Source organism: Phaeoacremonium minimum (assembly GCF_000392275.1).
Source record: "Phaeoacremonium minimum UCRPA7 unplaced genomic scaffold PA7_03_scaffold_290, whole genome shotgun sequence".
NCBI classification, from domain to species: Eukaryota; Fungi; Ascomycota; class Sordariomycetes; order Togniniales; family Togniniaceae; genus Phaeoacremonium; species Phaeoacremonium minimum.
Genome location: NW_006921195.1, coordinates 779,375 through 804,268, shown reverse-complemented (window position 1 = coordinate 804,268; position 24,894 = coordinate 779,375). Strand labels below are relative to the sequence as shown.

The 24,894-nt window shown below is 51.9% G+C and overlaps 6 protein-coding genes across 6 annotated transcripts; 3 read left to right on the top strand and 3 right to left on the bottom strand.

The window, feature by feature from the left end:
* On the bottom strand, nt 1–1,285 carry UCRPA7_3797 (hypothetical protein; the record flags this gene model as incomplete). Its single annotated transcript, XM_007916393.1, has 2 exons — nt 1–129; nt 188–1,285. The coding sequence occupies 2 exons, from the start codon at nt 1,283–1,285 to the stop codon at nt 1–3; spliced, it is 1,227 nt and encodes a 408-aa protein (XP_007914584.1).
* A 3,060-nt stretch (nt 1,286–4,345) lies between these two features.
* On the bottom strand, nt 4,346–5,927 carry UCRPA7_3796 (putative f-box protein; the record flags this gene model as incomplete). Its single annotated transcript, XM_007916235.1, has 2 exons — nt 4,346–5,476; nt 5,532–5,927. The coding sequence occupies 2 exons, from the start codon at nt 5,925–5,927 to the stop codon at nt 4,346–4,348; spliced, it is 1,527 nt and encodes a 508-aa protein (XP_007914426.1).
* A 1,251-nt stretch (nt 5,928–7,178) lies between these two features.
* On the top strand, nt 7,179–8,489 carry UCRPA7_3795 (putative solute carrier family 25 member 40 protein; the record flags this gene model as incomplete). Its single annotated transcript, XM_007916211.1, has 2 exons — nt 7,179–7,287; nt 7,342–8,489. The coding sequence occupies 2 exons, from the start codon at nt 7,179–7,181 to the stop codon at nt 8,487–8,489; spliced, it is 1,257 nt and encodes a 418-aa protein (XP_007914402.1).
* Nucleotides 8,490–9,531: 1,042 nt separating this feature from the next.
* Nucleotides 9,532–10,728, top strand: UCRPA7_3794 (putative uracil-dna glycosylase protein; the record flags this gene model as incomplete). The annotated part of the gene is made up of 2 exons (XM_007916358.1): nt 9,532–9,908; nt 10,011–10,728. The coding sequence occupies 2 exons, from the start codon at nt 9,532–9,534 to the stop codon at nt 10,726–10,728; spliced, it is 1,095 nt and encodes a 364-aa protein (XP_007914549.1).
* Nucleotides 10,729–14,803: 4,075 nt separating this feature from the next.
* On the top strand, nt 14,804–18,320 carry UCRPA7_3793 (putative morphogenesis protein; the record flags this gene model as incomplete). Its single annotated transcript, XM_007916249.1, has 6 exons — nt 14,804–15,002; nt 15,108–15,253; nt 15,304–15,397; nt 15,466–15,694; nt 15,782–18,162; nt 18,214–18,320. The coding sequence occupies 6 exons, from the start codon at nt 14,804–14,806 to the stop codon at nt 18,318–18,320; spliced, it is 3,156 nt and encodes a 1,051-aa protein (XP_007914440.1).
* A 3,909-nt stretch (nt 18,321–22,229) lies between these two features.
* Nucleotides 22,230–23,612, bottom strand: UCRPA7_3792 (hypothetical protein; the record flags this gene model as incomplete). The annotated part of the gene is made up of 3 exons (XM_007916311.1): nt 22,230–22,287; nt 22,608–23,374; nt 23,427–23,612. 3 exons carry the CDS (start codon nt 23,610–23,612, stop codon nt 22,230–22,232), a joined length of 1,011 nt encoding a protein of 336 aa, XP_007914502.1.
* Between the last annotated feature and the right edge of the window lie 1,282 nt (nt 23,613–24,894).

Below are 24,894 nucleotides of genomic sequence, written 5' to 3'. Positions count from 1 at the left end.
TTAACTCTGCAGGCCCATCTTCGTTCCACTCGAAGCTGCGAGCCACATTGCCGTTTCTATCGAACGGGAACTCGGGCTGGCTGGTTCTAGGGTCGTCCAGAAAAACCACGTTGTGATCTCCTCCTGCAGCTGAGTTCCCGCACCATTCAGTTCCAGGGAACACGACGAACTCGCCTTCCGAATTTACCTTCTTAATGACTTCAAGCGTGTTATCCCAGCGCTCCTTTGTAATGTTGAAGTCATTGGCTGTATAGCCGATGATATCAAGACCAGCGACTTGTTGGCCGTAAGAGAAGTTGTAGGTGCTGGAGTTTGTGCCGACTGTGTCATCAGAGTGAACGTGGAGGTCGGCAAATAAAGCTCTTGTGATGGGTATAGATGATTCGGCAGTTATATATTCTGTTGCTTTGGCAATCACACGGCCATTGTGATCTGCGACAGATAGTGACAAGGTGTAGTCACCATCATCTGGAAGACTAAGCGTATGTTTCGCCACGGTCCAGCCCTTATTTGAAAACGAGACTCTCTTCTTCGAAATAGACTCGTCAGAATCTTCCTTGATTATCTCGAGCTCGGTCACCGGTACGTCAAGATCGATGGTTGCATTTCCCCATACATCCTCGGTATGGCAGTTGATTGGGAACTCCTCATTTGGTTTGACTAAGCGAGGAGTTTTGAGACGCACTTGAGTAGGGACCCCAGGTCGGATTGGGAATGCAATGTCTGGCTTGATAGGCGCAAATCGCGATGTCCCAACAGGATCAATATACCATCTCATTAGAAATTGATCCTCGACGAATGTCTGCACCCGGGTCCCTCTTGCACCCCATCGTCTATCGCCAATACGGACAACAATTTTGTCGCCAGGATTCATGTATCCATCAACAATGTCAATGATGATGGCCTTCTGAAACGGGCGCTCGTGCCCTTTCTGATCGAATCGCACAGCAAGTGACTGCACTGTCGCAGGTGTTTGGCCTAGATGCAGAGGGCTAGGAGTGTATTCAGCAGAGACATAGTTATTCTGTTTAGGATCTGAGGTCTGGAAGAGTGCCCAATCTGAGTAGAATTTGAAGGTACCCTTGATCCATGCGCCGTCGGCCAGGCCGCTAGCACCGACAGTGTATTCGACAAGAAGCTCAGTCCATTGACCTGCAATGAGAGATTGGGTATTACATTGTAGAGTACCAAGAAAGGGGAGGTTCTTAGTGTATTGATATAACCCAACTGGAGCGAAATAGTCACCCGCAAGAGCTTTCAGGTCTTCTTCGTTCAATGTCTTCATGATGATGCTTTAGTAGTTAGAAAGCAAACACTCGTTTGAGTCAAATAAGTGATCGGGGGAAGTGAAGTACATTAATGCACTGCGCCACGCTAATTTCTCCTTATATAAGAAATTGCTATCGAAATCTAAGTACGACTAGATATATAACCGGGCCGTCAATAATCGTGCATTAGATCCAAGTGAATGAAGGTTTTACTCTGTTTACTACGTTCGAATAGAAATTGATCTAGATCCAGATCCAGATGTACAGGGTGTGGGGATCCCAGCAATGTTTCCTCCCACTCTCGATTGCATCATTCAATTCTACGATCACACAATCAATCTTCCTGCCGCTTCCCGACATATCGGATCCTTACATGCAGTAGATAAAGCCCGACTCCTACGGTTGTTTAGCATCGGCCTAGTAAATTGATAAAAATAGGGCTGCAGCTCCCGCCAGGGGGAGCGGACCTGAAACGTCACTGGGGGTTGGCCAAGTGCGGGACCGCCTGAAGCGAGATTTTAGTAGCGGAGGGTAGGCATACATTTGATACTCACTACACTCACTACAAATACAGTGGCTTGTAGTGGCCAAGTCTATTGAGACTTTCATAACGTCGGTATCGTAGGTCCCAGATGAAATTTATCAGGTTTCAAGTAGCAGCAACAGCACGTGCGGCAGAATCGTCGCGGCAACATATTGATCAAGTATCTGACGAAGTGCCCAGAACTACGTTGCGTGGCTATCGATCAGCAGAAGGCGGCGCTTACAGCCTACGTCTATGAAAGACGGCATCCAGAAATATCGATGGCGAGATTCGTGTTTTATGGTAGCCTGAGTTATGCGTCGCCAGCGCCTCATCCAGTGACCTTATCGTGATAATTGTCAAATCGTAGCGCTATAATCCTCGAACAAAGCCTCCAACTCAACTCCTCGACTTGAACAAATGGCTACAGCTTGACCTCTAGCCTCTCGAGATGTTCCAGAGTTAACAATGCGCTTCTTGCTAAGAGACAAGATAAAACTTACCTGAAGGTCCAATTGTCCGGCCAGCCAATCTTGTCTCGAGGTAGTATGGCAGCGCATTGAGTAACCATTGAGGCTGTGTCCAACGTGGGAGCTGCGCCCACCAACACTTCTGCGGCTTTGCGGTGCTTTTGGCAACTGATGGTACCGCATTTTCCCCTCGCGAAGAGATCGAGGCAACCAGGGCAAACCAGCGTTCACAACTCATTTCACCGACCGTTGCGCTGTTCACACCCTTGTGACGACTTTGTAGCATGTTCCGCAACCATGGAACTGGCCGAGCGCCTAGGACTACGAAAAGGGAAAACCAAATGTGACTGGGAGAACCCCAAGGAATCTGTAGGCGAGAAACTTGGTGAGATTTGATCGGGCAGATACACATGTTGGAGTCCCGTGGGTCGCGCCCGAGATACCTGGAATACACTGCGGCCTACCCTCAAGGAATACCTAGACGACTTCTGTCGGCCAACGTCATCCTTGGTTATACTAGAGATGTACATGATTGGCAAGACTGAAGACTCGGCCACTCCAACGATTCTTATACGCTCATCTGATAAGGCAACACGGAAGAATATCAGGAAGCTTATCACTGAAAACGGCTTTTTTTGACGGATATCCTGGTCTAGGTCTCGGTGATACTACTGAGCTCCCTGACAGGCGTAGGATTTGAAGGCTAGCTGGAGATGGACATCTACTACACTCTCCTCCGCTCTCGAACTCAATTCGAATTGGAGGCCCATCCATGGAGACATCAAACCATTCTGATATGGGCAAGGTTGTTTCGTCAACTCTCTCGAAGACGAGGGATGCATCATTGGCCGACGTCTCTTCATTATCACTGGCGACGGTGTACGCGACCGCGTCGCAATTGGAGGCCCTATATTGTGGATTAACGGGCAGCCGTATCAGTTATCCGTGGATCATGTCCTCCAGGATGCTCCCAGTGTAGATGAAGGTAGCGAGCTGTCTTCCGGATTTGATGACTGCTCCTTCGACGGTGATTCTGAGACAGAGGAAGACTCAGATCAGATCTTAGACGTTCTCAGCAGCGGGAGCCGAACTCCGGAAGATTCTCGTTCCTGGAGTAGCGATGAACATGGCTCTATTCAAAGATCTACCTCGTCCCGTGAGACAAAAACCGAAAGTCCCACAAGGTCTGCGAAGTCCAGTTCGTCAAATAAGGATATTGCCCGTAGCGGCATAGCGATGCCGCTTGAAATCTTTCAGCCCCAGCCAGCACATAATATTCAAACCTCGAATCATAATACGATAACCTTGAGATCAGATGATGCGGGATACCGACGCGTTGGAAAGATTGCGCTCACAGCTAACCAGAGTGCCCTTGATTGCTCAAGTGATGCTTTAACTCATCAAAGATACGTCGTCCGAGCTTGACGAGTGGGACTTTGAGCCGCAGTCTTGATATAGAGCCTCGAAAAACGCCTGGATAATCAGGCGTCCTCCCTCTTTTATCCTCAAGCCGACCCTTTGGATTGACGATTCGTATCTTGAGAAAGTGCATTGAACACATTGGTTGTTCGAGGGCTAAGATCTCGGCCCAACCTAATTTAGGACAGACCTGGATTATCAGCGATAAAGGTGCACAAGGAAGGATACCAATCAATAACTAAGAGGACAGCCAGGAAGGATTGATGGCAGGGGGGTTGTCGGAGAATGAAAGAGAAACCTTGAAGATTATTAAACTTCCTTCCTCTCCAACCTAACGCCTCGTCGCAGCGACCATGGGTAGTCAAAATATCCAACCTGTTGACGAGCAATATTCATGTTGTAGATCGCACTATTCAAGATAAAGAGGCAGCTGGTATCTTATCTCAAAACCAGTCCTTCAGCATATGGCTCGGGTATGACATGCTCAATCTCGCCTACTAACACTGAGAACTAGCATCACCGAGGCTGATTTCGGACCGTTCCTTGGCCACACAATGCTATAATTGCTGAAATAAAGACCGACTCTTTCAATTCGTCACATAATATTGAATTCTGCGTAATCTATGTCGCGGTCTAAGTGACTTTTATACTCAGAATATACAAGCTCACTCGCCTATCCCATAGCTCTTCACACGACTAAAGAAGAAAGGTTTATCATTCTTCAGTCCGAATTCTCCCCAGTCATCCGTCAGCTTATTGTAACTGTAGAAGCCCTTCCAAATAAGCTTGTTGTTCCTCGCTCCCTTTCCAGCACTCTTGAGGGACAACTCCATTCTGTACATATATTTAGGACCCACACCGTCCGTTTCAACAAAGAGCTCCCCTTCTGCCTCCGCAGGGCTTACATCCGGGTTGTCCAGCGCAGACGAAAGACGCCAGCGCCCTTTCAGCCCGAATTGCATGACTATCGACGGTAGATGTGCCATTGCGCCGTCTTGATGCAAGGCAAGGAGGTCCTTGGTTAGATGATGGACGACGCTGGAGGGCTCGTCTGTCGTCAAGAGGCTAATCACCGTACCGTCACGGAAGAAGCGGAGATACCGGTAGTAGGTGACAATATGGACGGGACTGTTCCAAGTGATTTGGTGAGCGGACGCCTGTCCTGCTCTGATGTAGTTCACGGTGCTGATGTAGCAGCCGTTGAAGCGTATCCTGGGCCGTTGGCGGAACATCCGTTGCCAGGTTGTGTATGGGTTGCCCAGGAGGGCGTTGGTGGTTACGAGTGACTCGGCTTGTCGGCTGCGTGCTACGCTCTCCGCGTCATCTTCAAGGATGAATTCACCGAGCGGCTCCCACGACACGCCCTTCTGCCAGTCATAGTGCATCCCGCCAAACCCGACCTCCGAGCCGATACATATTCTCCGCCAAATTCGGTCTTCCGTGGCCACCAGCCATGCAAACCTCTTGCAGACCTGGGCAAGTCGAACAAAGTCGCCAACGTCTTCCACGGCCACATCCTGCAGTATATGTATCAAAATCTCCTCGGGTAGGCTCGCAATCGGACAGGGCGGTTGGGGCATTCCCTCTATCTCCGGCGGCGCAGGTTCGATCGACAAGCCCGCGAAGCTCGCAAGCAGCTCCTTCATTGATTGCGGTTGGCTTTCTAACGTCGCTTCGGGTGCTTTCGCTGCGGCTGACGTGCCTGGTGCGACAGAGGAGCCAGCCTGCTGCGGTTTCTGAGCCCAAGCCGCAGCGAAGTACTTGTTCTTGTATTTCTGATCGACTCGGTGGTCCATCTGTACAGCCAGCTATGAGGACCACATACTGAATCTTCTACTAATGAGCACTCACCCTGAAAGCCTTCCGGTACAGGCGCAAGCTGTCCCCTAGACTACCTTGCGCCTCCTTCTCAACCGCCTGCTCGTAGTGGTCGAGCGCGGACACTGGGCCCTTGCCATCTCTGGACTCCGCGGGCAATTGCGTATCGTTGGTAGGTTCGCTTCCCTCCGGCTCTTCGAAGACTTGTGTCTGGATGAACTCGTCGTCTACATCGTGGGGGATCGTCTTCGACGCTGCCACGAAGTTCTTGGGTCTCTCCGGCACCCCGCGGGACGGCCTAGAAGTGGGATTCGACGGACCTGCAGCGCTCTGTTGACTTCTAGAGGGCGGGTTCCTCGCGCGCACCTCGGCGCGCCACTGTTCGCGGAAGGAGTCGAGCTCTGACGCAGTGTCGCGGGAGGGGTCCATCTTACTAATGTGGAGATCGTAGGTGTCGGGGAGGTCATGTGGACATGGATGATTCGGATTGTTGAATTGTCTATTCTAGATTAAGGAGGTCATTATTATTGTCTAGATATCGAGATAGAGCAAGAAAATTGAATCATAGATTCGGCGTTGTGATATGGTTCTTGTTGATGTTGAGGTCACCTCAGGGATGTCAATGATGATGCGGGCGCCCTTATCGCTGCTTATCGCCGCCGAAGGAGTCACGGGTGGCCCCATTTAAGACTCTACGCCAGCTTCAAGCTCCATGGATCATATCACGGCGATATTGGACGCTCAAAAGGACGTTCATGATATGTTGACTTTGATCTTGCATCAGACATGTATGAATACATACGATACCTGTAGAGAAGGAAACCTGAAATGGCCTGAGTGGCTAAGAAGTGGGTATACCTATGTAGACTTTTCTGTGAAGCATCATTTGCTATGAGCTCTGGGGGCCTTGCATTTATTATTGAGATTGATGTACAAAGGGGCCTGGACTTCAAGCCTACCCCCACGTTTCCAATTGGCTAGTTTATCTAGGCGATGTTCCGCTCTGAGAAGCTCGACTTATTCGTCGCAATTCCTAATCATCATATTGAGGGTGATTATATCTCCGGGAATGCTCAGAGAAAGCAGATATGATTCATATACTTCTAGCTTACAGTAACTAACAAGGTGCTTATCACAACCTTGAAGGGCCTGGAAGCCGACCAAGCTCGGGGTTTGGGAGCAGCAGTGGCCAATGGAAAGGGGCGATTTCTAGAAGAAGTGGGGGTGACATCATGCTAACTAAACCAAAAACTGGAGGGCTCGGCTGGACTGACGGTGCTCCGGTAAAAGCCGCTGTCCGGGGGGTGCTGCTGCGACCTAAAGGCACTGGGCCCGAAATAATTTGTTGGACAGTCATGACGACGGCAAATTCGCATCTCCGGAATCGCACGCCCTTCTCTCCAACACAACAACAATCACAACAAAAACGCACGCTGGCAGCAGAGTTTTGCAGCACATCAACGGTCCATCCTTGCCTCTTCAATATCTTCTCCAGACACGCATTCTGCGTGACTGGTAGTTGATATTCCCTTCGCATTCCTAGAGTGAACAGCGAAAAGCGCGCTTCTCGCCGTCTAGAACGGCGATGCGATCTTGCCCACCATGACTTCTTTCGCACACACAGCCGACGGCCAAAACCACGACAGATTAGCACACGATGACTCCCTCAGCCTGCCGAGTATGCTACCCACCGAGGGCGACATGGCCGGCACAAATGACCCGCTTGAGATCACGGCGTTCCAGAAGATGCTCTCGGCTACTACTGGTAGTCTATTGACGGGCCTGTTAGGTATGGAATACTCAAAGTAATCTTCAAGGAGCTCTTCGCTAACAACATATGCAGTGACACCGCTCGATGTAGTCAGAGTTAGGTGGCAGTCGCAGACAGTCAAGCAGCCTTCGTTGTCGCCAGACTTCCAAAAGCTTTCCATCAAGACTCCCGAGGCGTTCCGACCGTCGAGCCTTGGAGTTACTGCCTGCTGCCGGGAGGTCTTTTTCATGAACAACAACAGTGAGGTATGCGTTGCTGGACCGAGGATTGAGGGTGCAATTGGGTCGTCGGCGGGGGAGTGCGCTGTTGAGCAGACACAGCAAAAGACATTCAATTCTACATTCGATGGACTGAGGAAGATTGCGAGGAATGAGGGCTTCTTCACACTGTGGCGAGGTCTGTCGCCGACCCTCCTCATGGCCGTACCAGGAAACATGATCTACTACGCTGGGTATGAATGGTTACGCTTCAACAAAGCCAGTCCCATTCAGCAGACTGTCAAGGATGAGTATGCACCCTTGGTAGCAGGTGCTACCGCCCGAGTCCTAGCAGCTGCATCCGTTGGTCCGATCGAGCTCTTCCGGACAAGGCTTCAAGCCTCCCATGGCGAAACAGCGGCGGGACATGTGAAGGACACCTTCCGCGGGATACAGGATATGGTGCAAGCACATGGATATCGCTCGCTTTGGAGAGGTCTGACCCTCACATTATGGCGAGATGTACCCTTCTCGGGCATGTACTGGTGGGGATACGAAACTGTCCGGGCGCAATTGACCGATGCTCGCGAGCGGCACCGTGGTCGCGATATAGGTATCGAAGGCCCCCGTGGACGTGCACGAAGGAGATCACAGAGCCGAGAGAACCACCGGGACACATTTATGGACAGCTTCATCGCTGGAGCAGTGTCAGGAGCAGCTGCATCCATTGCCACCATGCCTTTTGATGTGGGCAAGACTCGCACTCAGGTGTTCCGCGACACGGGCAAGGGCATTGCCTCCAGTGCTGAGAAAGCCGCAGCTCCTGAGGAACAGACCATGGTGAGACTGTTGTGGCATATCTTCAGGACAGAAGGCGCCTCAGGTCTTTTCAAAGGCTGGATTCCGCGAACATTGAAGGTCGCCCCCGCCTGCGCGATCATGATCAGTAGCTATGAGGTTGGAAAGAAGGTCTTCCGTGGCATCAATGAGAGGGCATTGAAGAAGGACACGCAGCATGAGTAAGGACTGGTTGAAAAGCGCATCTCTACTTGACATTACAGCATTGTTTGGCGTTTTGAGAAGGATCTCTCCCAGGGACAGAGGAGTTGGGTGTCCGAGGCTCAAAGGAAGACTTCGATATACCAAGAAGCTCTGCGAGAGTTTTCTTAGATTTTGCGAGCATCTGCCCAGTACCAATTGTATTGTAGCAAACATTTGTACATTAACCTAGTACCATTATAAGGATCACATAATTTTGAGCACCTCTGACTGCTTTGCTTTTTCCTGCCAGGATCTTCAGCAGTGTGATATCAGCAAAGCGGCCTGCAGGTATCCCGCTCATCAAACCCCGAAGTCCACTTACAAGCGCCAAAATAAAGTCTCGGTGACGTCTTCGACAACCAAAGCTAGGAAACAGCCAGTCAAGTCACAAAAGTCTTGATCATTGAAAACGAGAAACGAACGCCGTCAATTCTCCTGCAGTGAGATCGTTGATTACCCTTGGTTTTCTACGTCTCCTTTGGTATTTCTGGAGTTTAGCAAGTCGCTTCAGCAGCGATTGACTGGCAGGTAGCGCTGCCGTTTCGGGTCAGAGCCGACCTAAACACGACCTTGCATCTCGCGTTAAGTGCCGACGCCAAATGCGCGTTTTGCAACGCGCCCGCGAAACGCCCTGACAGTGTTTAGTTCACCAGCTCAACCCTGCCAAATTGGACCGTATCCGCAGTCTTGGAAGTTTCGCTGGACACGCAACCTACCTATAGGTATTTTACTGTACAAGCACGTCCCTTGTTAATTTCAACGTCAAATCTCGGTTTCTTCTGTCCACATTCCCCGACCTTCTCACCTGCTCAGCTCCACACACGGCTGAACTTCACAGGTCAATCTCACTAAAAAAGACCCAATTGCCGGTTTGGAATTGAACATCGTCAAGATTCCGCCTGTTCATCACGTCAAGATATCTTCCTTTCTCCTCTCTCCCGCTCTTACTCCCCGATCGGCTTCTATTCCCTTCACGCTCCTCTATCCGCTCCGATCTCGTCTCCACCTCCTCACGCGACTAGCGATGTCATCACTCAAGCGTAAGGCAGGCAACTTCCCAGCCTCAGACGCCAAAAAGCCAAAGCAGAATGCCAGCATAACCTCCTTCTTTGGCGCACCTAAGGTGACTGCCGCCGCTGGCAACAAGTCTGGTGCCGATGGCGCTGCTGCGGCACCTGAGCCACCGACTGTCAAGTTCGACAAGGCCAAATGGGCGGCTGGCCTGACAGACGAGCAGAGAAAACTGCTCAAGCTGGAAATTGACACGTTGGACGAGAGCTGGCTGGCACATCTGAAGGGTGAAATCACGTCGAAGGAGTTCCTGGACCTCAAGAGATTCCTGGAGCGAGAGGATGCATCCAACAAGAAAGTCTTCCCGCCCAAAGAAGATGTTTACTCTTGGTACGTTTGGTCTGATATCACGCCAATTCTTTTGCGTCCCAAGTAGCATCGAGACAAGTCTACGAGCAATATGCTACTGCACACCTGCTAATTACATCCAAGGTCCCGTCACACGCCTCTCCACAGCGTCAAGGTCGTCATCCTCGGCCAGGACCCGTACCACAACCATAACCAGGCCCACGGGCTCGCCTTCTCGGTGCGGCCGCCGACGCCAGCCCCGCCCTCTCTCAAGAACATGTACATCTGCCTCAAGAACGACTACCCGAGCTTCGTGCCGCCAGCCAACAAGGGCGGGCTGCTGACGCCGTGGGCGGACCGCGGCGTGCTGCTGCTCAACACGTGCCTGACGGTGCGCGCGCACGAGGCCAACAGCCACGCCAACCGCGGCTGGGAGCGCTTCACGCAGAAGGTGATTGACCTGGTCGCCGCGCGGCGCACCCGCGGCGTCGTCTTCATGGCCTGGGGCACGCCCGCCGGCAAGCGCGTCCAGAAGGTCGACGGCAGGCGCCACCTCGTGCTCAAGGCCGTGCACCCGAGCCCGCTGAGCGCGGCGCGCGGCTTCTTCGACTGCGGCCACTTCCGCAAGGCCAACGAGTGGCTCGTCTCGCGCTACGGCGAGGGCGCCGACATCGACTGGAGCCTGGGCCCGCATGCCACGCCGACGACGGACGGCGCCGAGGCCAAGGCGAACGCGATGGCGCCGCCGCCGCTGCCGGTGACGACGGACAAGGGCGAGGCGAAGCCCATGCTGCCTGTTGTTGCGGAGAAGGGGGAGAGCGAGAAGGAGAATGAGAAGGCGGCGGTCGAGGCTGAGGATTGAGATCTCGTCTATAGTCTGGCCATGACCTTTATTTCCTCGTGTATCAGCAGCTCATTGTCCATGACGAGGCATGGCATACTCGTGTGATTTCCTTTCTCGGCGTTAAACGGCTAGTTTCAGGGCATCTGGTACTTCTTCACAAATGAACAGCTCCATCACCTGTGTTGTGGGCGTGGCCTGTATGATAGGCGTATATCTACTAGACTTAGACACTCCTTACCCGCTCTGGATAGGGCAATGATAATGTACGCTATTATGTGCGCCTCTCGCCTTGTCTAAGTTGTGTGTCTTGTGTAACTGGACCCCGTACGGCGTTGGCCGATCTAATTTGACAGATGGATCGACGGGAGGCTGCACCACTGGTTCCTTTCACATTGCTGCATTGAATCGATTTGGGCAGCTGGCAATTACATGCTCCCTATCAAGTCTCGCATAGTCATGATTTCGTATTTATGTGTAGAGTCTTCACGATGCATCTGATTACGTCAGTAAAGCCGGGCGCTGGAACAGTTTGGATTGAATACATATCGACACTGAAGTTTCGCACGTTGTACAACAGGAGGAGAACATGACATCCCAGGTTTCACTCAAACCGGGTAGGACGGCCGATCGTCCGGTCTGCCTAGCTTGGATCGATCATCTTGCATGTACCAAGAGACCCTTACATGGAACCCAGGTATGTTTTTTCCGTCTTGCGTGGAAAAAGAGAAGCATAGGCTTGCTTCACAAACCATGCATGCTATGAAATAGGTAGAGAGGCGAGAGAGGGTAGGTAGGGGCAAGGCATTGAATGGGAGCCGGACCCACCGCACTACATGGACGATGATTGGCGCAGACTTCGAGGTCCGGGATGTTGCAAACCGGCTGCGACAGACAGTCTTTCGTCTCGTTCATGCCGTGTTTGGAGACGACAGATGATTAAGCGTAATCGGCACTACACTGCTGGAGGAAGAGCGGGCAGAGAGCGAGAGGCGTGGGGGAGTGGTTACCGGCGTCTTGGTGCCGACCCGTCAGGTGAGGCGGGAGAGCTGCTGGGCGGGAAGGAAGGCTATCTGCCTAATGAGCAACAGGTCAATCATCTGAAGAGTCGAAAATTCTGGACTCCATCCATAAGCTCTTCACATCTACAGGTCGTGATAGCTAGGTCAGTGGTGTTTCGAACCATTGAGACCTGCATCTAAGTCAGGAAATGCTGAATTCACACATGCCGGCCCGGCCAGTGGCAGAGGGACAGCTCTTCCTGCAGCCTGCAATGCAGGTCCGGCCGGGGGTGGGTTCTTGTTCTTGGGCGACTGCATGAATGCGGGCACGCCACCATACACGACTTGGAACCGCGAGAGTCAGCAGGACCAGGCGAGCCAGGGAAGAGGGCTCGAGCGTCTGGCTCTCCCTTCAGCTCGTGTGCAAGGAAGAAGCTTTTGTGCTCTTCACAGGTAATTTGCTTCTGGCTCTGTTGTTGTTGAATCCCCCCCACCTCCCTTGCACCGTTGGACGCAATTTCGAGCTGTTGGTCTCACTGCACATCGGTCGGCCATTTTATTTCTCTCGTGTCTTACAACCGCCGTTGTCTCTGCCACGCAAGTCACAGGCCATGTCTTGGACACAAACCGCCGCTAAGCAGGGCCAAACGGCCACCAGGTCAGCCAGCTAGTTGAAGCTAGCTCCAGCTTGACGTTAGCTAGCGAGAATAGCTGAAGAGCAGTAGGTGCAGCAGTAGCTAAATATTGAGGGGCAAATCTTGTCGGTCTTTGGCTTTGGTGTGCACAGGACGCCATGCCAACTCACTGGAAGGTCAGGCCGGACGTGCCACAGCCAATGGTGGCCTTGTCCGGGCTCAGGATCGACCGCGATGGCTGGCGGGTTTGCTGCGTTGTCGTCCAACCTGGTTGGCATCCAGGCGTCGTGGACGAGTAGCGAGGGCGAGCTGGCCCTGGCACCCGAGCTATTCACCCCCCCTGGCTCACTGGAAGCAGCCCCATATTATGCATCACATTGGATGGTGTGTGTACTTTGTATGCAAGTGACATGGGAGATGGGAAAGTGACGAGGGGCACATAGAGAGACGGAAGAAAAAAAAGGGGGTGAGAAGGAAAATGTGGGGCAAGCACTTTTTGGTTTGTGGCGCCCCTTAGCGGACAGCTCCTCAGAATCTTGGGAAGAACTCATTGAGTGATTACGAGGAATGACGATAAGTCTTGATAGACTTTGATCTACCGATGTGTTTCCACCGGTAGATTCATTCCGAGTTGTTGTAAGTAGAAGCTGGCTTATCTCGGGTGTCCCGTCCCAAAGCAAAGTACAAGGAAGGGCAACGTCTCGGATTACCATGAACAGTCAGACGTATCAAAGGCTTGCCGTCCCGCATTAACAAGAGCTTGAGCAACAGCAACAGCAACAGCGGAGGGTGCTGCAACTCGCGGAACGAGCCGTGTGTCACTCTCAAGAGAGTCAGTTTGGAGGTAGTTGAAGAGAAGGACCCCTTTTATTCAGAGATGTTGAGGCTCTTCAGACGGAACATGGGCGTTGTGAGATTTAGCACTCGTTGACAGCCCTCTGAGGCGTCATGGTTGGTTATATAAGTCAAGCCTGGCGACGCTGGATCCACGAATGCCGAACAGTTGGACTCTTATATCTGAAACAGCTATTATAGTATAGTATAGCGCGCCTTTTATTCTTAGACCCTTCGTAGTATTCGATTGGAACGAGCGGCCAGTGATCATGACATGCACGCACATACCGCGTACATACTTCGGCGGGGTCGGGGAGATGGATGGATGGATGGACAGACAGCGAGATAGCCACTCCAATCATACAATCATACTGTAGATAGATGCCTTGGTCGGAGATGGCTATGACATACCAAAGTAGAAGTCGATACCGTAGTCTACAGCTCCATCATCATCATCATCATCATTATCACCATCACCACCACCACAATTCATTCCTTCCCTCTCGTCGCTTTATCAAACACCCAGCAAAGTGACTAGCACAGACCCGGCCAGTCATTCCATTACTGTGTACTCGGCTCCCCCCACTGCGGTCTCTCTAGCTTCCGCGCATCATCCACTCTGGCCGCGAGTAGTACGGCGGCGAGCTGTTACGGGTTCATCCTTCAATCTTAACCCAAGGAGCAAGGCCGGCCAGCCAGTCCAGCCAGTCCAGCCCACCCAGCCGATCCCGTCCTCCCTGTGAGCGGTGCGCTGTGCGCTGCGCTGGACAGTACAGTACCAGTATAGTACAGAACTACCTAAGTGTGCTGCTCTGTGTGTTGCTGCTGTGCGTGCCTGACCAGCTAGTCCCGATTTGAAGCATCCAAGATTAATCCAGGTACCGGCTCGCAGACACCAGACCCGAAAGGTACACGCGCGCTGTACTTGATTGAATCTCTCTCTCTGCAAGAGAGTTCGGCATCAATTTCATTAATTTACGCCCACCGCTGCTTGTCACTTCACTTAGCATCCCAAAGAGGGCTCTTCCTTGTCATTCTTGTTAGCCCCTGACCAGCTTTCCCTCCTCCTCCTCCTCCTCCTCCTCTTCTCAATCTCCTCCTTGTTCGTTGTCGCTGTCGTCGTCGTCGTCGTAGTCGTCGTTGTCGCCCAATTCTTCTCTTTCCCGATCATCACGGCCTGCCTCATTTAATTCCTGACGTCTGCATAACGTTTCTTCTTGACAGCCTCATTTTTGTATTTTGACATACCTTGCCCATCTTGATACCTTCGATACCCCAGTCAGTCAGCCTACCTAGATTCGCTCGCTGCAGCCCATCAGCATAGCGTGGGAAATTTAATCGCAGGACGCAGCAGCGAGAGCAGGGGCCCGCCCAAACCTCCCAGATCGCGCAGGTCAGCTCAGCTCCTATTGCATTTACTTTTTTACTGCGTCGCCGCGCTCGAGGACGCCCAGCAGCAAACGCGACAGAAGCAGCCCCACGAGGATATACCATTCCCACTCATTTTCAATTCCATCTACGCAATTCAATCACACGCCCCGGTCCCGCACTTGCGCATGTCTCAATTTCGCCAATTCCCTTCTTCCTAAGCCTCGAAAAACAACCTGAACCCCCCAGCCGACGAGGATGCCCAGCATCTTCTCCCGCCTCAAGGGCAAGGACGGCCCGACCAAAATCAAGTCCAAGAAGAACGCCCACCTCGACAACCTCACCAGCCAGCTGCCCCCGAAACCGCGATGGGAAGATGCCTGGACAAGGGCGACTGTCGAGCCTGAGGAGATTCACGAATTGATCAAGCGTTGCACAGAGGAGCTCAAGGCTCGAGGTATGACATCAATCTCGCTTCCTCTGCAAGCTGCCATCCCCTGCAACATCTTCCATCCGCTCTTCTTACTATCTGACTATGCCGTGCGCTGACCTTTGATGAAAGCCCTCGACCTACCATTCCTCCTACTACCTTTCCGACCAACCTCCGATCCCAGTGCAGTGCGCACCTTCGTGCGACACTTCTTCGACAACAATGGAAGCTTGCGAGGCGAGCCTCTGGCCCAAGAGCTGCGGATGACCGAACCAATGGTGCGATTGAATCTCTCGTATGTACTGCGACATTAATTGACCGGATTTAGGTTATCTCGGGAGTGATCAAATGGTGCTGGAGCAGATTGCAGGGCGGCATTGTTGGCTGGGACGCCTACGAGCTGTTCAAAGTGGGCGAGCAAGGTACGGACCGAGTCGCGAAGCCGACGCCCGAGAAAACGCGTTTGACTAACGATGGCGGGAACATCCAGATTCTAACATGGCACGCGATTCGTTCAAAACGTTTATTCCGCTGAGCGTGGAGAACGGGGCGCGCTCGAGCATTATCTTTGACTTTTTCGACCTCCTGTCCGCACTCGCTGCACACGGAAAGACGAACGGTTTCGGAGGGCGCAAGCTGTCCCGGATGGCGGCATGGTGGACTTTTGAGCACAAGGACACGGGCAGCGGCTTCGACGGCGGCTATAGGGCCTGGCTAAGGTGAGTTTGAGCCGTGCTCCGTTCCCCATATTGCGCCGTCGTGGAGGAGGAGAAATAGGAGCGAGGTGCTAATTTATGTTTCTCCAGCGCCGCCGATGCCACTAGTCACTTGTTCTTCGCCTACCTGCGCTCGCTAGCGCCACAGCCGAGCCGCGGTGGCATTTCGATGCTGCCCATGTCTCTGCAGAAGCTCCTCCAGGAGACCGAGTACCCGCCTCAGACGCCCTCGCTGCTGATGTCATCAACGAACAGGGTCCAGATGATCGTCGACACTGTCTCGCCCACACCGTTTGCCCTGCTACGGAGAGCCAATCACTTTCAGTATCGCGACGAGGACAGAGCTCTCAGGGAGTACTCCGAGTACGAAGATCCAGTCCAGGCCCTGACGGAGGAGTGCCGTAGAGTTCTTAAGGCGATTTCCGCGGCGAACCAGACTCAGGCTGTCTCGAGCTCCAAGCACTCTACTAGCTTACGTGATGCATCATGGTCACGATTCGAGGACATTGGCTTTACCGGTACCTTGGACGAGGAGGATGAAGACGAGGCGGCCAGTCAACCTGCTCCCCGGAGGCCGGGTCTGAGAACAACCCCGGCATCAGGTGCAAATCTGGGCAGACCGACCACGCCGTCGTGGGCAGACTTCTTATCATCTGGATTTGTCGATGACGCACCAAACAGCCCCTCCAATCTTCTCCTGCCCCCTGACAAGATCCTCCCGCCAATTGATTCCACAGTACGACAACGCAGCTCTCAGTCTCACCGACCTAGGCTCGAGACTGAGCGTCACCTCGAGCCAGGCGAGCTTGCCAGCATTATCAATTTCGATCTAGATGACTCTTTCTGGTGGGTATGGATGGCAAGTTTGGCTCCGGAAGAGACAGCCGAGAGGAAAGCTGCTTTCGGCCGGTGCGCGGTCATCGAGACCGTCATTCGAACCGGCCGCTGGATCGTGATGGAGGAAATGGTCAAGGGAGCGGCACCGGAGCCTGCCGCAGGCGCTTACATTGCTGAGAAGAAGGGCTTCTTCAGCTGGACCCGACGGAACAAAGGCATCTCTCGCAGCAAGTCAACCGGGCAACACGCCCTGAACAAGGGCGATAACGGCAAGCTGAAAACCAGCGCCACCATGGGTTTTAGCAAGACCAGCATTGGTCCGGACCAACAGGCTAAGATTCAGGCAGCGGCAGCCCAACTGCAGGCCAAGCAGGAGCGCGAAAGGCAGGCAGCAGCAGCGCAGCAGGCACAGTCCACCCGGCGCGGTCGCAATGATACGGATCTCATGCACGAGAAGACTAATAGCGTGATGACTCTTCAGCCAGTCATCATGAGCGAGGCTTCGCCGGCGATGAAGTGGGCGAACAAGTATGACAAGGAGGCTATCCGAGAAGCGTATCTTGCAAACACGAACGCTGGCCGTGGCATTGCACAGTCAACGATGGTGACAAACGGTACTCATACGCCGGCTACGAATGGCTATGAGTTGAGACCAGAGCCTCCTTCCAAAGCCCCATCATTACAGCCTCAGCCATCGCCATCAATTCTGCCTACATCTCCGTCCCGTCAAGAGCTGGAGGTGGAGCATCCCGCCTTGGCAGAGAAGGCTGTGGAAGCACCAGCGGACTTGCACCCAGCAGTCGTCCCGGTACGCAGCCAATCACCGCTACCGCCGCTGCCTCAGGAGGAGCCTGATAGTCCTGAGCTCGCCCGCGAGACCATGGTCTCTCCTGAACCCGTCAATCTCAGCCCAAACAGCAAGAAACAGCAGAAGAAACTCCACAAGGATATCAAGGACAAGGAGAAGACTAGTGGTTTCAGAAAGCTATTTGGCCGTAACAAGCGGGCCTCCAAGCTTCCCGAGAACGCCGCTTCCGATATCAACGGCATGCTAGCTCAACAGCCGCCACCGGCTCCTACACCGGAGCCGACTCAAGTCGCACCTCCTTCTCCTCTTCAGAAGCCTGCGATGCCGAGACAAGAGACCGAGTACGCAACTCCAATGGAGACAATGGAGGATGCTGGCGAACGCACACCGATTGCTCAGACTCCGGGCAGCTTCCACACGCAGGATCAGCCGTCGTTCCAGCCGTCATACGCTCCGTCCGTTAACGATTCGATCTCCCGCGTGGACACCGCAGACGCGGCGGAGGCCCATCACGAGTTCTCACGCTTCGACCAGGGCCCGCTGGCTGATCAGCCCGCCTTCTCACCTGCCGATGATTCAGACAATGAGACTGACGACGCGATCCCGCCTCCGATTGCTAGACGCAAGGCGCCGTCGCCTTCGCCTTCCCCTGAGCCTGAGGTCACACCGACGGAGGAGAAGCCGAACCCGGTCCCGGTACAGGACCGCTGGGCACAGATCAGGAAGAATGCCGCTGAGCGTGCCGCGCAGCGCCAGAGCGAGGAGCATAGCCGTGGCGGCCAGAGCAAGACTACCGATGATGGTGATGATACAAGCGGAGAAGAGAGTAAGTGTTGATGCCAGACTTAAAGGGTACGAATGCTAATCGACCGACCAGCTATCGAATCCCGCGTCGCTCGCATCAAGGCTCGTGTTGCTGAACTCACAGGAAACATGGAAGGCACCAGCAGCCCCGGGAACCGAACACCACCCGTTCGTCGTTGAGTTGGATGGACGCTCCCCTTTTCTTCAATCATATTCAATACTAGTCGCCGATAGCGACCAAGTAGACGCACTTTTTTCCAGATCTTTATCGGCGATTTTCTTTTCATGCAAATCAGAATACCCTCGACGGACTTGCGTGGCATAATACTGTCCTTTGAAAATTTCTAAAGCCTAATAACCATTCACCGTCCCGTCCAATTCTTCATTTCTTTTGCGAAGAAAGCCTGCCTCAATTCGACACATTTTTTTGTTCCCTGGCTACCACTATTACTAGTACTACCTACTATTACCGACGTTTTTAAGATGATACCACTAGAAAAAGCCGTCTCTGAGTATTTAGCACAAAATGCAAAGCAATGCGATTACAACCCAACATGCAAGCAAGCAAGCCCGCCCATCTCCGTCTTTCTTGATTTCAATTCCGATAACTCTTTTTTTGTGGTGGGGTGGGGTGGAAACAGGGCTTGGAATGATGGAAAAGAGACAGCAACATGCTTCTGGAGGAAAGGGGTTGCCGGATTGATTACTTCTTGGTATCGTTATTGTGCGAGGAACACTACAAGTTTGAGCGAGCCGCTTTCCCACGGCACATCTCAGTTTGGCTCGCTTTTGAGAGGATTGATTGATGCAGGGCTCCTTGCAGATCGTTCTAGTCTTCAGAAAGCTAGGGCCAGCTGAGAGGCGGTTTGGGGGGCGCGACCGATGTTGCAAATGGCAGTGGGTGACGTGGACAGTGATGGCGAAAGACATCTAGCAAGCTGGTAGTAGCAGGGGGGAGGAGATGCTCTTTGGTACTAGGCGACAAGAATTCAAGTTCCGTTTTCTGATAGTGCGCCATTTGAAACTTTGGACGGGAGATGATGATACTACGGGCCTTTCAAACGAGGTGGGCTGCTGGCCTAGGCTGGGCGCCCCTGGGTTCAGCTACCAGCCTCATGATCATCATGGCTTGCATGCTAATGAAGGTGCCTAACTACTCAGGAAGATGTTCCTTTGCTGCATAAGTCATTTGTGCAGGGTGAGACCTGATGTCGCTTTTATGATAGCATAAAAAGTAAGTGGCAAATATCCCCCCTTTTTCAGTGAGCCCACACCAGACATCTCCACTGCGGCCGAATGCATTCGCTGTATCGAACATTTCTACATGTCGCTCCAAACAATCACATAGCACTCTAGCATAACGACCGCCTCAGGATGAGACGAAAGCATTTCCGATGGGACGTAATTCCTTTGTAGGCGGTGTGGTGGCCATGGAGGGATGAGTCATGAGTCACGGCTGTTGGGGACGCCCAGCTGACCGGGCGTCACCGGCTTCAAGACGAGAAATGATCAATCAATCGCGCGCGAAGCTCGCTTGGATGTTTCCGGCTCTGGGTACAGTACCCGTGCAAGCTGAGGCTCATCATTGGTCAACCTATATATAGGTTGAAAAACGACAGAGTTAGTTTATGTGAGAAAATCATCCCTAGCGCCAAGGCTATCTTCCTTGGCAGCAGCAACACCCTGGCCCAGGGGTTGAAGCAATTTAGGGCCGGCAAATGATGCTTGGCTACTTGCCCTTGGGCAGAAGCACCAGTCTCGCCTCCGTCGTCACGGGGAGCAGCGTCGCCAGATCCATTGGCCCAGAGCCGTTGCAGAGCTGCCCTATCCACTCCTCTTCGAATGAAGCTGCGACAAGTCCAGACCAGACCAGACCAGACCTGTTCTTTGTGCTCCCAGTGTTCCCACGGTGCGTTTTGCCCAAAACAGCATGGTTACTGTTCCCAGAAGTCGGGAAGATCAAAGCGAGCTGCGCGCGATTGATTCATCATTTCCCGTATTGAAGTCGGTGAAGTCCGGTCAGCCAGGCCTGTCTTGCAGGCTTGAAATGTTCTTTGTATCGGACAAATCTGACACCAGTCAATCCGGCCAGTCTAATAGTTCGGGCTTGGCAGTTCTCCGATTTTCTTCAGTCCGTCTTCAATCATTTCTGGCTGTTTGTGCGGCTGCCTGTGTGTCAAATGAAACCTGTCGGATTAGCAGACAACCATTTGGAAAGTGGCTTGCATCCTTTGACTTTGTCACTTATGGAAAATGAAAACCAACTCAGGGGCTCTGTGTTTTGTCATGAAGCCTTTATCCAGCTCAGTTCTAAGCGGTGTGGGCTCTGGCGTGGCAAAGCGATATTCTTTGAGCCCGGTTTCGTGATGGACACCTACAGGATTGCAAATGGAGACTAAATAGAGGCTTCAACTGACGGGAAAGAGTCCATGGAGTTTCCATCTTCTCTAGGGTACGGAAGACACCAAAAACATTGATGTTCGACCTGCAACAAACGAGAACTTGCCATAACGTTGCCACCATGACGACCAACGCCAACACTACGACGTTACGGCGCCTTCTTACTCAACCTAAGCCGCTTGCATTCTGCAGAAACGAATCCTCCAGGAATGGCCGGGGCAACTGGCCGGAGTTTTTCGGAAATTCCATCCAGAAGTGGCACGAATTCAATCTCCAAACTCTCAACGAGAGCTACGGCCATATCCTTGACCGTGAAGTACCGGAGTCAAGACTATCGATGGGCTCACCCAACCAGCTGCTCACTGCCGTCGGTACCGCCAGACCCGATATGATCAAGTGGAACTATGAAATGATCCGCAACACTCTGGGGCTTGCCAAGGAGTTTCTCAATGTTCACAACGGCATCTCCCTACAACAAAGTTATTCAGCCCCAGACAAGTCGACCCTTGCAAAGATCTTCCATCCAGGGCGCCCGTTGATTGCGGACCACATGGTTTCTCTTGATGAATACCCTCTTCCAAACCTCGTCGTTGGTCTGGGAAAACCAACCTCGAAGTTCCACGCGAGGGCACTAGCGGATCTTGGAGTGAAGACCACGTTTGAGAATAAAAAGCCCCTGATGCAGCTAGCGAACCTGTGCAAGGCCGCACAGACTCGGTACGGATATATTTTAACGGAAGAAGACATGTTGGTGTGCTGTTTCAGCGAAAAAATACCAATGAACAAAAAGGACACGATGAATGTTGTGATGATGGCGATCCCATGGTCCAGGCATGGTCAGGATCAGCTCACGACCGACCTTGCGCTGTGGTGGCTTTCTATGTTGGCGATGTCGGCCCCGGAGAACCGCAAGCTAGTGATGGAGGAGGAAATGATCAAAATCGATCAGTGGGAGCACAAACAGCTGAACGAGCACCACTGGGTAGATCGTCATCGCTATTCGAAATTCGAAAAGTCTGCCAATCCCCCTCCACCCCCTCCACCCCCTGCGACCGGCTCATCCACCCAACAAAGCACCGCTGCTGGATCCAATGGTGGTTCTTCACACCAAAGGGCCATCTTCGCGACTGGTTCCTATCTCAATTTTGATCAGGACACTGGTACTAGTTTTGGTGAATTTGAATATGAGGCATTCTTCAATCCAAGTAATGACCATATCTAACCTCGATATGGTCAACGATGGATGGGGACAGTCAAGCGGCAGTTCAAGGTAGTGAGGTGAAGGTCTCAAGATGGGAAAATAGAAACACAAAGATAATTTTTCATAGGCAAGCTTGCGTTTAGAGCTGAGGAAAGTAGAAGATTATGATAGCCGTATTTCGTCTCCCTTATGATTCTGTTTCAAATTTTCACATCTTATTCGATTATGGGCCTTTAGAGCCTAGTGAAGCACAAACTCCTCTATTTCAGTGTCCCTTAGATGCTAGGGAGCATGAAGTACCGTCAAACCTCTTGGCAGCTTCCATTTCCAAGTACCGTTGAAAATGTTGCATCATTCGATTCCTCCGTGTCAGCCAAGGGCAGGCACCAATTTGTTGTGATACGTTGTTTTCCTCCACCTCTGGTAGTGAAGATGGGAGTGGTAGTAATCCCCGGGTGCGAAAAATATCAATCAAGCATGACAGGTCATTATGGAATGGTCAAGTAATCTTCGAACGATAGCGGGATGCCACTGGCACGATAAAATCTAAGGTGACACAAAATTACTGCTGTCTATTCCACGGATGTTGCTCACAAGCACCCCCAACACACGGGAATAATACACCCTGCTTAAAATCCCATTCCGTCCATCTGGCAACTGGAAAAGGTTCCCTCAGTGCCTTTTCTTCTTTTTCATCGCGTGGACGATAATGCCACAAGGATGGTCTAGAAGTTACATTCCGCCGTGATAGAGAGCCTTGACCTTGAATCACTCTCTGCTTACCCTGCACTTTCTCAGACCGGTTCTTCTTGGCTATTCTTCCCCCGCTCGCTTTTGAAGTCGGAAGACGAGATTTCCACTCATACTTTCTCGGGTCAACAAACGTGAAGACACGCCCCTCTGCAGCCTTACTTCTTAAGTTGTATCTGTTTTGACACCCTTTGAAGTCAGGAAATGCGGACACGGATAGCTTGCCTTTCTCTTTGGCATACTGCGTGTTCCAATCAAAAACCATCCAGTCGAAACCCCGATAGTCGTCCAGGGATTCTCGAAAGGTGTAGCTTTCCAATATAGATATCATCTCTGGAGTAAGGTACGGGTTGAGTTCGGGGTTGGTCAGGCAATGGGGTACAGTAACGGCGACGCTGAAATCACCCAGCTTTCCATCGATGAATTGGTCGCTCTTCAGGTCGAGAGAGAATATACCAAGCTTTTGTAGTTTGGGGATGGTACTGAGGATTTTGCGTAGGAACGGTGCCCGCATAGTCTTTTCTTCCTGTACTCGGCCCAGAGCTTTGACAATTCCCCGAACCGGTGGAGGCTTCCCACTCTTGCCCAAATAGCGGGAGCGGCAATCCTTGGGTCCATCGTCCTCGTCGAGGAGTCCCTCGAAATGGAAATCCACGTGGTTGAAATGATTCTCCAGCTTACGCTCGTGCTCTTCGTCCAGTAAAATATACCCAAATGCCTGAACAGCCAGATCCTCGTTGCCAGTCTCTTGAAGACGACCATAGGCACGGCATTCGCAAGTGAACGGATCATAGTAGTTGTAGAAAGCAGTGAATAATTCGCGGTCGTAAACCGAGTAATGCCCTTTGGGACTATTCCATTCATAGTCATATAGGAACGTAAACTACATTGCGTCAGTTTAGAGCATCAATAGGCAATGTTCATTGAATAAATACCAGTTTCAATGCATAGAGTTGGTCCTTGATTTGGATTTTCACAACATGTGAATGTAAGCCAGAGCCGATGTAGTCGATAAAACGGATGCTCTGTGGGCCTTGAAAGTCAAAGGCTTTCAGCTTGGGGCCGTCGCACAATGGTAACGGCACCAAGTCGGCATCAGATTCGGGCCAATCTGGATACATGGTAAAGGCAGAGTTCGCAATGTTTCAATTTTTGTCGAATGTGAGGATGAGGACTCGAGAAAATGGGCAAGCAGACTGAACGGTTCGCATTACGATTTTATATAATCAAGAAACGAAGAGCGGCGCCGACTATGTCTGTCATGAAAGGTGTGCAAACCTTATTGACGCCGTCCGAAAGCAATATGCTCTTGATTTGCTATTCAAAGGAATATCGAAGGAATAGCTGAGGTACAACAATGGAATCGGAATGGAATCTGGTTAGTCAGCAAGCATCGGAGTGGCCGTCACAACAAAGAACACCCGCAAACGAGACCATGTGATTTCTGGCTTTCATGACTGTGTTGGCTTCATCTGTTTTCCCTTCTTGTAAATCGGGGATGCTGCCAAAGCATGTCTTTGTACCGTGCTCATCTACCTCCGTTAGCTGAACTCATTTGGTTTCATTCCTGGTGACTGACGACGGACATTTCCGTTAGAAGCTTGGATTCATTGCTAGCGCTACTTTTCGTGAGCGTTCTGGGAAGGCCGGGAGAACCTTGGCAAATGTTTCCAGGTGTGTAAACTTAACCGATTGCCATTCGCAGGCAGGCAACGAAGACTCCCTATCTAACTCATTAGGATGTCTCGTGTCTGCTGCAGATCTAGCGATCACCTTGACGAGGTCAATCTCACCTCACTTGATAGACAAAGGTCCCAAAAAGTATCGACCGAAAATTCTAGCCTCTTTGTCATGACCGCCGATGGCGTCTCTTCACAAGCTCCATCAGCATGTCGCGGCAAGACCGAATTACTTGTGCATTGCTCTTCAATGGCGACGGACATGATTTACCAACCGGAAGTAGATGCTTGGTTCAGAGAGGCCTCGCCCGGTAGCCTGGTGTGATGATTGGGAGGAATTGTTCTCGCACTGGAAGATGATCTCGTGATTTGTTTCAGCTGGGGGGTCTTCGTCTTCAGGGCTAGTCATCGCTGGTCCAGAAGTGGAGGAAATATTTGTCTTATAGGGCTCGCCAATCTACGAGGTTTTGGGATATGAATCCATCTATCGATTTAGACTTCTCAACTGCTCAATATTCAGCTAGACCAAGCACCCTCAATGGACTATCCGTTGGCACTTCAGTCGGCCGTCCGTGATCTTTCGCGGTTGTATCTACTTGTATGTCGTCTTTGCACGTATCGTATTTGAAATATCTACTTTTAGCACGTTAATAATGATGTATTGATCATATCGTTCTAGAACAAGCCCCCAAAGGTACGATCGTAAGACCATGTACATGTCCAT